General features: G+C 37.2%; 1 protein-coding gene across 1 annotated transcript in view; it reads left to right on the top strand.

Moving 5' to 3' along the window:
• The window catches only part of Pi3K92E (phosphatidylinositol 3-kinase 92E), a 28,876-nt gene extending 13,730 nt beyond the window's left edge, over positions 1-15,146 (top strand). Inside the window, exons 11-15 of the mRNA XM_074088241.1 lie at positions 1,024-1,166; positions 1,952-2,103; positions 3,287-3,466; positions 5,013-5,132; positions 5,883-15,146. Coding sequence (XP_073944342.1) covers positions 1,024-1,166; positions 1,952-2,103; positions 3,287-3,466; positions 5,013-5,132; positions 5,883-6,005 — 718 coding nt within the window. The 3' untranslated portion in view covers positions 6,006-15,146. The remainder of the gene's footprint in view (positions 1-1,023; positions 1,167-1,951; positions 2,104-3,286; positions 3,467-5,012; positions 5,133-5,882) is intronic.
• Positions 15,147-15,151: the final 5 nt, after the last annotated feature.

Raw genomic sequence — 15,151 nt, 5'->3', positions numbered from 1 at the left:
CATAGATAAAGTTGTTTTTTTTTTTGTTATTTTAATGATATAGAGAAAATGACACTATCCTTTTTCAAAAGATATAAATTCTGTTGCTAACAATATGTACTAGTATTATCACTTTGAACCTCAGGAGGATAATTGATTAAATTTTCGTGTTTGTCAGGTGAGAGAGAAGCAAGAGGCAAAGCGCGAGGCCCACATAATAGGCTATTTAAATTAAAACATTGAGAATTACATATACACCGGGACTTATCATGAAGTCAAAAGTCTGACGGATGAAATGGATATTTGGAAATTGTTTCACCAACAAGAGTACAACTCTTACGCTGCTGATTATTGGCGGTAGCAGTTGCACCCGCACCCACCCGCTACCACCAGCAACGGAATAGGCAGTACTACCACTGCCTGGGCGAATATTCGAGCGTTTTGACGTCGTTAGCGTCTCACGTTTATTATAGCACAATGGAAAGACAATTCACAAGAATTTTAATCACGTTAGCGTAGCGTTAGTTACATTCAGCATCGGTATTGTCTTTAATTTTTATTAATAAACAACCCTGGGCATTACCTCTTTAATAAAACCTGCGAAGACACTAATGACAAAAAAAAACTCTGCAAAAACGCTGAATATTCGCCCGGCTCTCCACCTCTTTCTTCTATTAAATATGGAAGATTGATATAATTTAATTTAGGACGGTGGATGCAAGTGGCGAGTTGTCATTGTCGTTCACTGTGGCGTCCTGAGGGGGAGGTCTTTGTTCAACTATGGACGTCTTCCGTCTGATGATGATTATGATGATAGTCTAGGGGCTGTTTCACCATCCATTGATTAGTGTTAACTGACGGTTAAATGTGATGCCGTCTCCGTCTATTAGAACAAAACAAATAGAGACGGCATCACACCTAACCGCCAGTTAACACTAACCAATGGATGGTGAAACAGCCCCTTAGGAATATTTAAGGTCTATTGTTCCAGTTACAGGCAACAACCGGTATTTATTTATGAAATTAACGCTACGTTCATTTCAGATTGAGCCCGTACAACTGTATATCGATGGACAACGCAGTGGGCATGATAGAAGTGGTGGGCGGCGCCGAAACAGTCGCCAACATACAGAAGCACCGCGCTCTCTTCAACGCGACATCGCCCATCTCCAAAGCCAATTTGTACCGTGAGTTACCCGCCTAGATTAAGATGACCGTGTAGTCGCAGCTTTGGTTTACTATATTACCAAAAACATTTGATCGAACGTATCATTTGATAAATTATTCATTGGTCATTTTTTTTTGTTCCGATAATATGTCAAGTTTTTGGAAATGTTATTAAAAAAAACATTCAATTTGTTGAGGGTACATTATTACATTACCGCTGGTGCCTCTTTTTAAGTAAAGAACACCTGTGCTAAGAGACACCGTTACTCTGTAAACAGGTATCTACTTTGTATAGTGGAAAACTTCATGCAAAAATTACATGCCGAAGTAAAAAATAAAAAAAACATGAGGAATTAATTGAAAATACATTTAAATCACTATTTGAGAAAAATCCTGCTAAACATGCAAAGGTTAACTAGACGGGATACGTTCAGTTATAATAACTAACCTGGCCTAAAATTTGCATATGTAATGCAAGCATTTTTTGTTGAATGGACAACATCCGTTGGCTAGACGTGAGTCGAGAGTGACTTCCAAAACTTGAATTAAATATACACACATAAAACATACATACATATACATAAGAAAACTTGTATAGGTATGTACTCGTATTATGATATGACCATTTCTTGACCATCCCCAAAGCTAATTTGTGCCGTGAGGAAACCTTGAGGAACCGTAAGGCAAGGATGTTTTTACGCAAATTTCGTTGTTAAATTTTCAAAAGTTATATTCCCCTACATAATAATATATATATGAAGTTACTTAAAGCTTGTATAATAAATAACATGTTATTATGTTGCAGAGTGGCTAAACTTGAAGAATCCGACAGAAGCTGCGTTCAATAAAGCTGTGGAGGAATTTACTATGAGTTGCGCTGGCTACTGCGTCGCTACTTACGTGCTGGGTATCGCGGATCGCCATCCCGACAACATCATGGTCAAAGAGACGGGACAGGTGAATACACGTGTGATATATGTATATAGCTGTTCTGTGCGGCGTAAAAAGTTGCGTTCCCACCATAGATGTGCGAGGATGTGTAGCGCGAGGGCGAGGGCTTGTTCTCGAATAAGCGAGCGGGGTGCAGTGAGGCGGGACCGGAGCGCGCGCGCCACTGGCCGCTAGTAGTGACTGAGCAACACATTCCTTGCAAATATCCTTCCCTTGTTTTGTATTGGGAGGGTGCGAAGTACTAGGTGGGGGTAATGAAATCTATCGCAGCGCTCATAGTGGCCAAAAGAAGAAATAATCTAGGCTCTGTCATCTGTCATACTCATATGAATCTGTCATTAACAAAGCAATTTGTATAGACTTTAACTACCTAATTTTAGTAATAGATGTTTGTGTTATGATGCGAGCTTGAATTATTGAACACTGTCCCTGTTTTGTTCTTAATTCCTCTACATCTCGGACATACAACATAAATATAATAGCAACAATTTTTCTTATGAAACGGTTTGTGGTTGAAATTTTATATTGAGTGATACTCACAAAACCGGTCTTCAAAGTGATACTCATTTTGATCTGAAAACGATATTTAATTTATTACTAGCGATATAAGAACAATTATATAATTTTACTTTTATTCAAAGAAACCAATAAGATAGCTTTATCTTTTCGTTTTACAGTAAAAGTACAACTAAAAAGTAAACAAACCCTGACATAACGAAAATAAAACGCTTTTTGAATAAATTTTACTTACCTCATTTAATTTTAATGACCAAAAATGAATTCACAACCTTTTGTCCACCCAAATCACGGTATCACAGTAATTTTGTATTATAAATGAATACGTTATAGGTTTGATTTTTGTCACAATGTCGCGATGAAATTTCTTAACCTTAACACCATGCTAAACTCCGAATCAGAGCAAAGTTGGTAAGGAAAATTACTGTCTGTATGTGGTAGGTCCATAGCTTTGTATGGATTTACTGCTTTCGAAATCCCGAATCGGAATTTTGAATCGAAATTCCGAAACGGAATTCCGAGTGTATGTGGCGGCCCTAATTGGGCCCGGGTGGTAATCACGGCCCACGCCTTCTTATTCCTAGAAGAGGTTCAGCAATGGAACGTATATAGACTGCGGATGATGATGATGAGATTGATGAGACAACTTGAACATAACAGTCTTCCCTTTCAGCTCTTCCACATTGACTTCGGCCACTTCCTGGGACACTTCAAGCAGAAGTTCGGCTTCAAGCGAGAGCGCGTGCCGTTCGTGCTAACTCACGACTTCATACACGTCATCAACAAGGGGCAGCGCGGCAGCGGGGTCAATGAACCCCTGGACTTCAAGATATTCCGCGAGCATTGCGAGACGGTTAGTAGTGATACAGAATAATAGTACAAGTACAGAAGAGCCACTCCTTTGATCTGTACGAAAGCCGCCTTTTTATTAGCCTACGCATAATGATTTGCAACTTCATACACGCCACTAATAAGGGCCAGCGCGGCAGCGGGGTCAACGAACCGCTGGACTTCAAGATATATTCCGCAAGCATTGCGAGACGATTAGTAACTGACAAAATAAATAATATAAGTACAGAATAGCCACTTCTTTGATCTGTACGAAAGCCGCCTTTTTATTAGCCTATGCATAATGATTTGCAGCTTATAAGTTTGTTCCGCGATTGTAAAGATAACATTCAGATCGGTCAGTATGGGAAAGTCTGAAACTATACGACATACGAAGATCTGCTCTTAGGAACCATGTCATCGATTTTAGTAACAAGAAAAACTGCATTCATGGATTAAAAAAAAACTTGTACTCGGAACGGGAATCGAACCCGGTTGATTTGAAAAATTAAACTTACATAATTTCTATTTGGATATCGATAATGTAGGTCATAAGCAATAAATGTTACTATGAAACACGATATCTAGAATGAATAAAACGCATTGTACTTATTTCATATTGTTTAATAATGTAGGTAAGTTTTACTTTTAAAATCGTCTAGGTTCGATTCCCGAGTTGAGTAAAAGTTTTTTTAAATGTTTGAATGAAGTTTTTCTTGTTACCAAAATCGATGACATGGGTACCTAAGAACAAATCTTAGTATGCCGTATAGCTTTAGACTTTCCCATACTGACCGATCTGAATGTTACACCCAGTATATTGCTTTTAAGGCTGGCAACAGACCTGTGACTCACCTTGAGTTGTGGGTATTCATGGGTGGTGGTGATCATTTCCTCATCAGATGACCCGCTTGCTTTTTAATTTCCCTCTCGTAATAAAAAAAAGATTTTGTATAACATAACTTATTTTCATGTTATTCAACCGATTAATGTAATTTAGCATTTGATTTAAAATTTAAATGGTTTGCAGGGCTAAAGAAAGTGTTGCTCAAAGTCTTTTTTGTATCTATGTATCTGTGTATTTCTTTGAACTTAATTTCCACCCACTTCTCCTTATTGTACTGATACGAAACTTGGCAATTATGTGTAGTTCTTATTTCCATTACAATACAATAACGTGGTATTGAGCTGATCTGACAATGGAGCAGTAAGGCAGGCACTGAAACTCCCAAGAAAAAACAACGTAACCTAACCGTGTTTGGGCTTGAGAAAGTCTTAAGGGCTGTTTCACCATCCATTGATTAGTGTTAACTGGCGGTTAGGTGTGATGCCGTCTCTATTTGTTTTGTTCGAATAGACGGAGAAGGCATCACATTTAACCGTCGGTTGACGCTAATCAATGGACGGTGAAAACGGGTGATTCGGAATTCCGAACACAGTAATTCCATACAAATCTATGGACCTACCACATACTAACAGCATGCGTGCGGAATTCAGATTGTATATGGCAGCCCTTAGGGTGGTATTATACGGTTACTTTGTTTATTTACTTTGTGTATGTTTGTTGGCAGGCTTTTAAGATATTGCGGCGGCACGGGCACCTGATTCTCTCGCTCTTCTCCATGATGATTTCCACCGGCCTCCCTGAGCTCAAGTCTGAGAAGGATCTCCAGTATCTGCGGGAGACACTTGTGAGTACTGTGTTAACGCAAATAAGGGGTCATCCATAAATATCGGCACTAGGGGGGAGGGGTCAGACGGTTTCTGACACAGAAAGTATTAACTTTAATACATAATTGTAAATATGTTTTTGCATGGAATATTATTATAAAATACTTTATATAGGCTATATGGTAAGAATTGAAGGAATACAAAATAATATTTTCTCTTTTATTTATATCAAAGGGTAAGCAAAAAATCTACCTTACGATAATTGGTCTCAAATTTCAAATTTCAAAAATTTAAGGTATTGATTAAATTAGAGTGATGTCAGTAAAGCAATTTAAACAGATTAAACTTTTTTTATCATTGACCGCTGAAAAAAGGACGTATAATCGGAAAGTTTGAGGTTTTATACTATTGATTTGTCGATAACATCGATAAAAAGCGGTGCTCTCTCCCTACAATCTGTCAATATCCGCACGCAAAATTCCGGGCCCTAGAGATGATGCTTTAAATTTTTATGAAAGCTACTGAGAATACTAATGCTAAATCTAGCGTGATCAAAATAATTGCGAGTCCTTCCGTTGTGCTAATAAACATAGAATGGCAATTAGTTATCAAGGATTATTTATTGAATACTAATGTAGGCTAAGGATAACTAACACAATTGTGAGCTCTTTGCTGTCTTAAAATAATGATAAGTAAATGACGATTAACTGAGCGGTCAAAAAGCTCGAATATTCACCGACACACTATTCAAACAACAATTTCCCTCTCAGGTACTCGATCTCTCCGAAGAAAAAGCCTTGGAGCATTTCCGCCTCAAGTTCACCGAAGCACTCAAGAACGCGTGGACGACGTCCTTCAACTGGGCCTTCCACAACTTCGACAAGAACAATTGACAGCGGCCCGCGCCCCGGCGGCGGCCACCGTCCAAACACTCGCCGCAGACTCTGTGAGCAAACACCGTAGATAATGCGACAATTGGGCGCGCAAGTTTATTTTCACATCGATCGTAGAACTAGAAACCTTTTTGCAAAGTTGAGGCTTTAGGCACTTGTCTCACTGCCGTCTAGGAAGCGACTAACCATCGATTAATCCCGTGCCAGTAAAAGAGATACTATGACATCTGATCTCTGGCTGTTGACACTGCCGGCGAGAAATCTCTCTCCTCTAGTTTGTCGCAGTGACAAGAGCTGTCAAAGATAAAGCTCAGCGATGCTCGCTTGACAGTCAGAACTCACGTTGAGAGAACAAGCAGCGGTCATTTTACTCTACAGTGCGGATAATCGCCTGTCGCACGCGTACTCACGCTTATCGTCTACTCGCTACTCGCTCATCGTCGGCGGTGGAATATAATGCCTTATATTATGCACAAGAATGCAAGGCTATGTAAGTTGGCGATTCGTGCCTTTGTACGGAATTCTATATTTTTTTATAACGGGTGGTCGCTTGGAGACTAAAATTGTCGTATATCAAATAATCGTAATGGCGTCTTCAGTTCGAACTGCCTTAATTTCAGGAGGTCGTTCAATGCTAGTAATAAGCAGCTGATTAGCAACTGATATCAGTTGCTATTACTAGCAATGTACGAACTGATAGCTCGCGCACCAAGTCGAATTGAGACTAAAAGGGTTGAGCTCCACTCATACCGAATTTGTGTCCGCTTAAACAAAGTAAAGCAGCCTAAAATATTTGTGAGTAGTATGTTGAGATCTAGTTCTATGACTTCGATGCAATATTAAATGGAATCAGTAAGTTAAAATGAATGGAATTAGTAAGTAATGGAAAATGAAGTGTCTGGAAAGATTATTGACAACTTGTGCGCTTAATTCTCGGGACGAGTAGATGGACATGTTCGCCGCAGTAATATTTAATTGCTAGGATAATGTTTAGTGAAATATTCAGATAAGGCAAATACGCGAATCTTTAGACTGATGCACGAGTGTTGATAGCGCACGGATACAGGAAAATTTGGACCTTATTAGACCAAATTAATGCAAAATGAATGTACTGCGGCGAACGATATCACTAAGAGAATAGTTTGTCAAATTTTGTTACGTCCTCGAAACGGCATTTCGTTAACTTTATTATGAGGCTAGGAAAGTCTTCCTGGATTTTCTGAGCACCGCTATGTTCATCGTATGCTTGAGATTTTTCACAATTTCGATTACGTAACAAAAACATAATAATTATGTAGTGTAGTGATACAGGGGAGCCTACGGCCGCTCCCGCGCAGGCGGCGGCGCGGGCCCGGCGGTCGATTTGGCTGTGATATAGGCGCGCGCGCAGACTAGCTGAGGAATTTAACGTTTAGTGATTCATTGTTTTTTGGACTTAGTGATTAGTAGTTCAATGTGTCAAAACGTAGGTAATTGTAAGCAGCGGCGACACCCGAGCGTGCCGCCGCTGCGGTGTTGTATTTAGGTCAAAATATCAGGTTAATGTTCTGTTTAGGTATAAAAATCTGGATCAAAATTTCGTTTTCGCTTAGTTTTAAGGAGTTGTACTCTAGAAAAATGTGTTTTTCGCAAAGGGATTAGAAGTAAGGCGAAGGGACGGACTGACGCGGGCCCGCGGCTCCTCTGGACGTATCTATATTAATTCGTACGCCATTCATGTTATAAATCACGCATTTAACTTTAGGCGATTATGCTCTCATTGGCAAGTATAGACATAAGTAGCGAAAGCGTCATTTTTGCACATACTTAGCTTTTTTAAAGGTCTCTGAACTATACCGGGTGACCGAGTCGTGGTCTAAATGCTTGAAAAAAAAAACAAAAAAAAATTAAATCTTATGGTCTTGGTGTGGTGTGAGTCACTCTGTATAAGTTCACACGGGATATATCATAGTTTTAGCAGTATTATATCGTCGATCATAATTTATAAGTGTGGATTAGAATGAGAATAAAGATTAAATTTAAGTTTTTTTTTCAACATCAGGCTACCTCATGGTGTGGTGTACTAATTAACAGGAACTCATTAATTACTCGCATTAATTCTGTGTCTAGTTTTTACCCTCAGCCCACACACCTGTAATGTTCAATATGATGTAAGACTTCGGCTTGCGAGTGTATTCTTTATACATTAATCGAATGCGGCCCATATTGTCCTTGATTGTGAACTTTACCACATATTTTTATTTATGTAATGAATCGTTAATTTATTAATAGGACAGAGAAATAGACAGTGGAACGATTTATATTGTTGACGTTCCTTGTCAGACATTCCGATGTCACCACCATCATAAACTAACGTGGAATGTTCCACAGTGGGCCACGGCTTCAACTAGTTCGACTGTTCATCGTAACAGACCATACCGCCATGAACAAAACAAAAAAATGTCTATTATGCATCCAGTATACGAAACCCTTGTCTTCAATTATAATTGCATAGTAAACTAAAGCTTTATAGGCCGCTATAGCACTGTTCTAAATAACTATAGAAAACTTGATTGCTTCGCAGGTGTTGAGAAGCGATTACTTCTTGAGAACATGAGTTTTTGGCTTCTTATGATCGCTAAACCAGATCTCCTTTTTCATGGGCGCCAGGACGAGAATAGGGTTAGTATGCGTCCCTATAAAATCTGGATATTGCCCGTATTTTTTTTGCGTAAATATTAGCTAAGACGTCGGTAACGCTGCCGCGCTGTTTACCACCACGTTTACGCTTATTACCCCTATAACGTAATAGTAAATTGTGTCTTAAGGGCGGTAAATAAGGAATTACGAACGAGAGTCTATTAGAAGCCCGAAGTCGAAGACTGAGGGCTTTAATGAGTCGATGTTCGTAATTCTAGTACCGCCCGTGCGACATACAATGTTTTTCATCACATTTGCGAGTAAAATTTTATATTTCTAAAAGAAAAAGTATAATTCTTCCAAATATTGGCGATACCTTAGGCTGCGCTCTTGGTAGCGCCGCCCTCCCCCTCCCCCTCCATGTTTCGACACTGTTTACGAGCAAGTGCGATGAAAAATGTTTTTATTTGGGAAATGCGGCTTTTCAGGACCATTCGGATTTTCAAATAGTAAACACACAATCTTTGTTTGGGAACGACGTCATCTCCTTTACAGAAATGTAAAACAAAACTGAAGTGATCATGAGTGTTATTATTTTTGACATCACTAGAAATTTCGCTGTGCCAGGGTAAATTTAATTCGTTGTTGGATTTTATACAGCTGGGCTACTATGTAACTCGAAACTCGAAGTTCGTATCTTACCGTCCCTCTCGCTCTCGTATTAAATAGTATAAGTGTCAGAGGGACCGCACGACACGAACTTCGAGTTTCGAGTTTCGTAGTAGCCCTGCTGATTAGATATTGCACCTGGCTGTTTTAACCAGATAGCTCAACTTAGAACACTAAAATAATGAAATTTAGCACTGAATGGGACGCCTTAGTTTATTCAATAATGTCGATTACTGATACGAATATGCCTTACCGATGTACTTTAAGGGTTTAAGTTATAAAACACTTAGCTAAACTATTGTTAATGACACGTTTAAATGAGCCTCAACTATTTTACGTCTTTATTGCTTGATTCGTGTTAAAGCATCACGTTTGGCAATTATATAGCAATTAAAATTTAATTGGATAGCGTGTTTTAGATCTTTTTTTTATTAATACCTATATGTTTTAGCTGAATGAGTAGGTATGCAATGATGGAATATTCTAAAATCATTGACGCGTTATCTATCTGAATTATGCACTAAATTTATGATCAAGTCTTGTTTGCCAGCGACAGAAAGTTTGAAAACGATAATATGAAATCATGATTCAATTATTTAAATTGTAATTATATTCACTGAAAACAAAAGACAGACACATACAAATTTACCTCAAATACATGATAACATATCAATCAGCGTTTTTGTAGGGTTAGTATGCATGCATATTTATTGATAAGCAGGGTGGAAATAATTACTTTACCGCCCTAAGGCTGTGTATCCACCAGAGATGTGCGGGGATGTGTTACTAGCAATGTTTGTCATAAACCAATAGAAACGCTTCATTTAGCTATCCTCGCACAGCACTGCTCTGTTGGAAACAGCTGAGCGGAGCTAGGATAGGTAAATGAAGCATTTCTATTGGCTCATGACAAACACATTCCTCGCAAGCCATCCTCTCATATCTCTGGTGGATACGCAGCCTTATACTTTAAAGTATAGCGTGACGTATCAGACATTTCGTTCAACATAAAAAATAAAAAAAATATATAATATTAAAATTTAAAGGTGTTCAAATGAATACCTCAATTTTACAGTTTCAAATTTTGTATTGTTATTGAATGATTGCACTCAATTTATGAACTTAATTTGCAATGAGTTTTATAATGAAATATTACTTGATACAGTTGTTATGTAGTTTGCAAGACGCTATAGATACAGTCTGGCCTGTGCAGGAATGTTTGTAACATGAATACTGCGGTTGTGGTTTCGTATCACCTAAGCTTACGGTACTAAGTAACTAGGCAACATAGTAAAGTTCGCATTCTATGAGTATCTCTAACAAGGCTGGCCATTTTATAGATGGTCATTTTTTTTTAAATTTGAGGCGTCGCCGGGCCGCTACTGTAAGAGGTAGTCAACTACATAGATATTGATTTGATACGGCCAAAGTTACAAAAATATGTACATATGTTATGGATCAAGTGATTAATAAGGGCATTATGAATAATGACAAGCTGTATCGGGCCAAGTGATAATTATTATCTAAACTTCATAATTTGTCACATTGTCCGGTCATTATGCATATTGCTACATGATCGTTGGGCAATTTGACCACAACTGGTTTTTTTTGGGCAACTGAAGTCTGATTCAATCAATGGGAAAGTTAGGTGCGACGACGAACGCAGCGAGGAGGAGCGTGTTAGGTTCAACTGCGGCCAAACAATAATTGAATTCAACCATTAAATATAACATATCGTCACTACTTTAAAAAAAACTCGTAACTCAAAATAGATAATTTTTCTGAGTGAACTTTATAGACATTACATCAAGGTTCAATTTTGTTGACATATTGATTTTAGATACGAGATTTTTTCAAAGTAGTGACGATATTTTAAAGATTTTGATAGATATTTTTTATTATGTAGGTAAATGCATCTATAAAACGAAGGAATTTTATGTCAAAAATATAAATAATAGTAATGAAGCACATATTTTTGTTACTCTGTCCAATATGTGTTAGACATTATGTATTATGAAAAATGAACGATTTATCACTTGGTCCACAACATATACACGAGTCATACAGTGTGTTACCGGCAGCCAGGCTTTTTTTAAAGGAGGTTAAAGTAACGTATTTCTGTAACTTAACCATGAAATTAATTTAATTAATAAACTAAAATTCAGACTAAGATTGGTTTTTTGGAATCTTTTTGTATTTTTTATTTCAATTCCAAATTTTTACTTTTACGGTCATACGGGAATACCGAGGACCTGGGTTCGATTCCCAGTGCTGGTCTTATTTTTCTGGTTTTTCTGTGCATCTATATTTCAGTTTGTATTTTCAATTTAAAATTCAGACTTTGTTAACTTGCTAACAAAATTATAATTGCCAGCGATGTACACCAAAGTAAATTGACAAGTAATAATCAAAGTATATGTCGGCTGTCATTTACATTTACTTGTTAATTTACTTTGCTGTACATTGCTGGCATTATAATTTTATTTGAAAGATAACAAAGACTGAATTTTAGTTTTATAATTAAATTAATGTCATGGTTGGTATTGGTGTCATGGTTATTTTCTCTGTGTACCTGTTTTCTGTATCGCTCACTATTTCTGGTGTACAATAAAGAGTAATTGTATTGTATTGTTAACTTACAGAAATACGTTACTTTAACCTCCCTTTAAAAAGCCTGACTGTATATACTTAACACACTGTATATACTTAAAATTAAGGTATTGTGCATTTTTTTTTATTTGGAGTTGACTGTACTTAACTACTAAAATTATACACAAAGAAGAAAGGCTGGCGGAGCAACGCGTTAGTGGGCAAAAAAAGCTTTGGCGGGCCAACTTGTAGCCCTGGCCCGACGAAGTGCAAAATTCGAACTTCGTATCTTGCCGTCCCGCTGACGCTTATATTATTTAATACGAGAGTGAGAGGGACGGTACGATACGAACTTCGATTTTAGAATTTCGTAGTAGCCCCTGGGTTTGTCCAGCCTTGCTCTATAAGACTCGCTGCTTTAATCGGGCGTATTTAGTCACCAGCTGCAGGATTTTGTTTATGTCGGTTGTATCGTTTAAGCTCAAAGTATCTACCATAGTGTAGTAGTCCATTGTATTTACTGCCATTCATTGCCTAACAATAGTCTGAGCGCATCCACTTAGAAATATTACTAGTATAAGATGTTGCTCCTAACGCCGAAACAGCACTGAGAGACTACACTGGATGCGGTTCGGTCAACTCATTAACTTACTTCAAATTAAATAACCTAACCAAGAAAAAGTTTGAAATACCCCGACTTTGTCACTTCAAAGTTCAATATCTCAAAAACGGCTAAACCGATTTTGATGAAATATGTCTATGAACCATCGCTAGAAAACCTGCTTTCAAATAAAAAAACCGCATTCAAATCGGTCCACCCGTTTAAGAGCTACGGTGCCACAGATAGACACACAGACACAGCGGTCAACTTATAAAACCCCTCTTTTTGCGTCGGGGGTTAAAAGCGGACTTGCGCAACGCGGGTTCCCTACAAATTTGTAGGTAATCTATGAATATCCAACATTAGCAGAGCCTGGCTTTTAAGCAAATTGTACGCAGTGTGGGGCGATTTAAGATTGGTTCCTGACTGACAGACAGACGAAAAAATAATATTTTTAGATTTTTCTTACTGTTTGTGCTATAGGAGCAAATTTAATACCAAAATTCAAGTTTCTAGGACAACTGGAAGTACCTTAAAGGTTTTGATACCCTGCATGCGGCATGGAAACACATTATTTTATTAATGACTGTATAAAATTGATTGCGTTAACTTGGAAAGCAGACCTGAGTATTTGATATTAATTTCAGCTTGATATATAGGTACATGCACGCATTCCTGAGGAAAAAGTCTTAACAAACGGACAGACAGACAAACGGACATCCAAGTGCCACATGGGTTCTGTTTTTGTCGACTGAGGTACGGAGTTCTAAAAAAGAAGTAGGTTTTCAGTTTGTTGCAAAACGCATCCAGTGTTTAGTCAGCGTCGTACGTATTCCAATAAAATCCATTTGCAATAGTCTGAGACGGACTGCCTTAGATATAAATGTAACTATATGAATATTTGAATATGCTATTAAAGTATTAAATATATTATTCAATTCTAAACTTGTCACTAGGCTATTTCTGAGTGGTGTCTTAAATGAATTATGTTTTACTATTTAGTATAATGTTAGATTTTCAAATATGCATAATAATATCAAGTATTTGAACTCCGAAGCATCACAGTTTTACTTGTCAAGAGTAGCTGAATACGTATTCAAAAATATAGGATAGCGTATTATAATATTTGTTACGAGTGAATAAGGCTAAAGAGAATATTCTTTAATATATTTCATTAATAACGTATTTAGCGAAACACATGAATCACAAGTATTTGTTACCGAGGGTTGGTTACGTGTTATTTTTATGGTAACTAACGTAGAATAGGAGCAACTCGAGTCAGTACTTCCGAACATATTATATACTCGTAATTACCTTCCGAAGCAGACATTATGAGCAATAATCCTATATTTTGTAACAAGTTTATGACTCGACGCAGCCACCGTAAGCTATGATATATTTATTGAGGGAACGAAACCTTCAATTATAGCTAGCCAACTCGCCAGAAGTAGACACTAAGCAATGATAATCATGTAGGGTCGGTTCCTTAACATAAGTCTCCGCTTGCCCGTACTAAATGCACAGAAAACTGGACGTTAGAGAACAATCTATGGTATTAACGCACAGTTACACCCCTTATTCATGAAAGTTTTAAACCTCTTTAGTTAAAACTAGCCTGTTTTTGTGAATGCAAAAGTGGACATAAAACGAACGTTTTTTTTGACTAATGAAGTTTACGGAGCCTTTTGGATAAGCGGGACGCTCGTTTACAGTACATTGCCTAATCAATAATTCCATGAATTTATATTATAATATTTAAAATACTTAAGACTTGCACGTTTTGAGATTATTGGTTGATAATTTTAGCGGTCATTGTAATAACCGTAGCTTAGACAGTGCAGTGTCGTCGAACATGTATTCATCGCTGAATATAAAGCCATGTAGGTATAAAACTGACTCATAGACTAAAAATGTAACCCGAAATGCTTCCTATGTAGTGCTAAATATCTCAAACGTTATTACCTATAGTTTTATACATTAAATACTTTAACATAGACAGGAATTTCGTTTTGCAATGTAAATAATACCGTTATTTTATTTATAATTATGATTAAGCATGGTCGAGATCGTTTGTTTGAATCTTATGGTATATTAACACTAAATGCGACGGCGCGGGGGAGGCACCGTAGAAACAAATAGTTCCGACTCGTTCAGATATAAAATACAGAATTAATATATTAGTACTACCTACAATATACAGGGTTTAAATTCATTTGAGACTAAAAGGATATTGCTGTTCTGTTCTTATGATAAGCCTTCCTCGTTTCTTCGCATTTTCAGACGTATAAGGTTATTAATAGACACACTACAAAATAATGGGTCGAAACGGGAACGTTATCCCAAGGGTTATTCATAGTAAGAAGTAATTCACCAAATAATATTATAAATGAATGAAAATGTATGTTAACGCAATGTCATTGTGAATTACCTAGCATGTAAGTTTACAATATAAAGAGGAGTACGTTAGCCATATTGCTAAAGCTTATTATTAAGGTTCATACATCTCAAGTCTACATACAATAGTTCCTTTGTCATGTGTCATTTATAATCATACGAGTAACGAAGAAAAAAAATAATAGATATTCATTAAAATATTGTTTAAATAATGTACCGAATAATTATTTGCTATCTCAAATATGATTTTTCTTGAATAAACATTTATATATGA

Source organism: Choristoneura fumiferana, chromosome 5 (genome assembly GCF_025370935.1).
Source record: "Choristoneura fumiferana chromosome 5, NRCan_CFum_1, whole genome shotgun sequence".
NCBI lineage: Eukaryota > Metazoa > Arthropoda > Insecta > Lepidoptera > Tortricidae > Choristoneura > Choristoneura fumiferana.
This window is presented reverse-complemented; position numbering and strand designations above follow the sequence as displayed.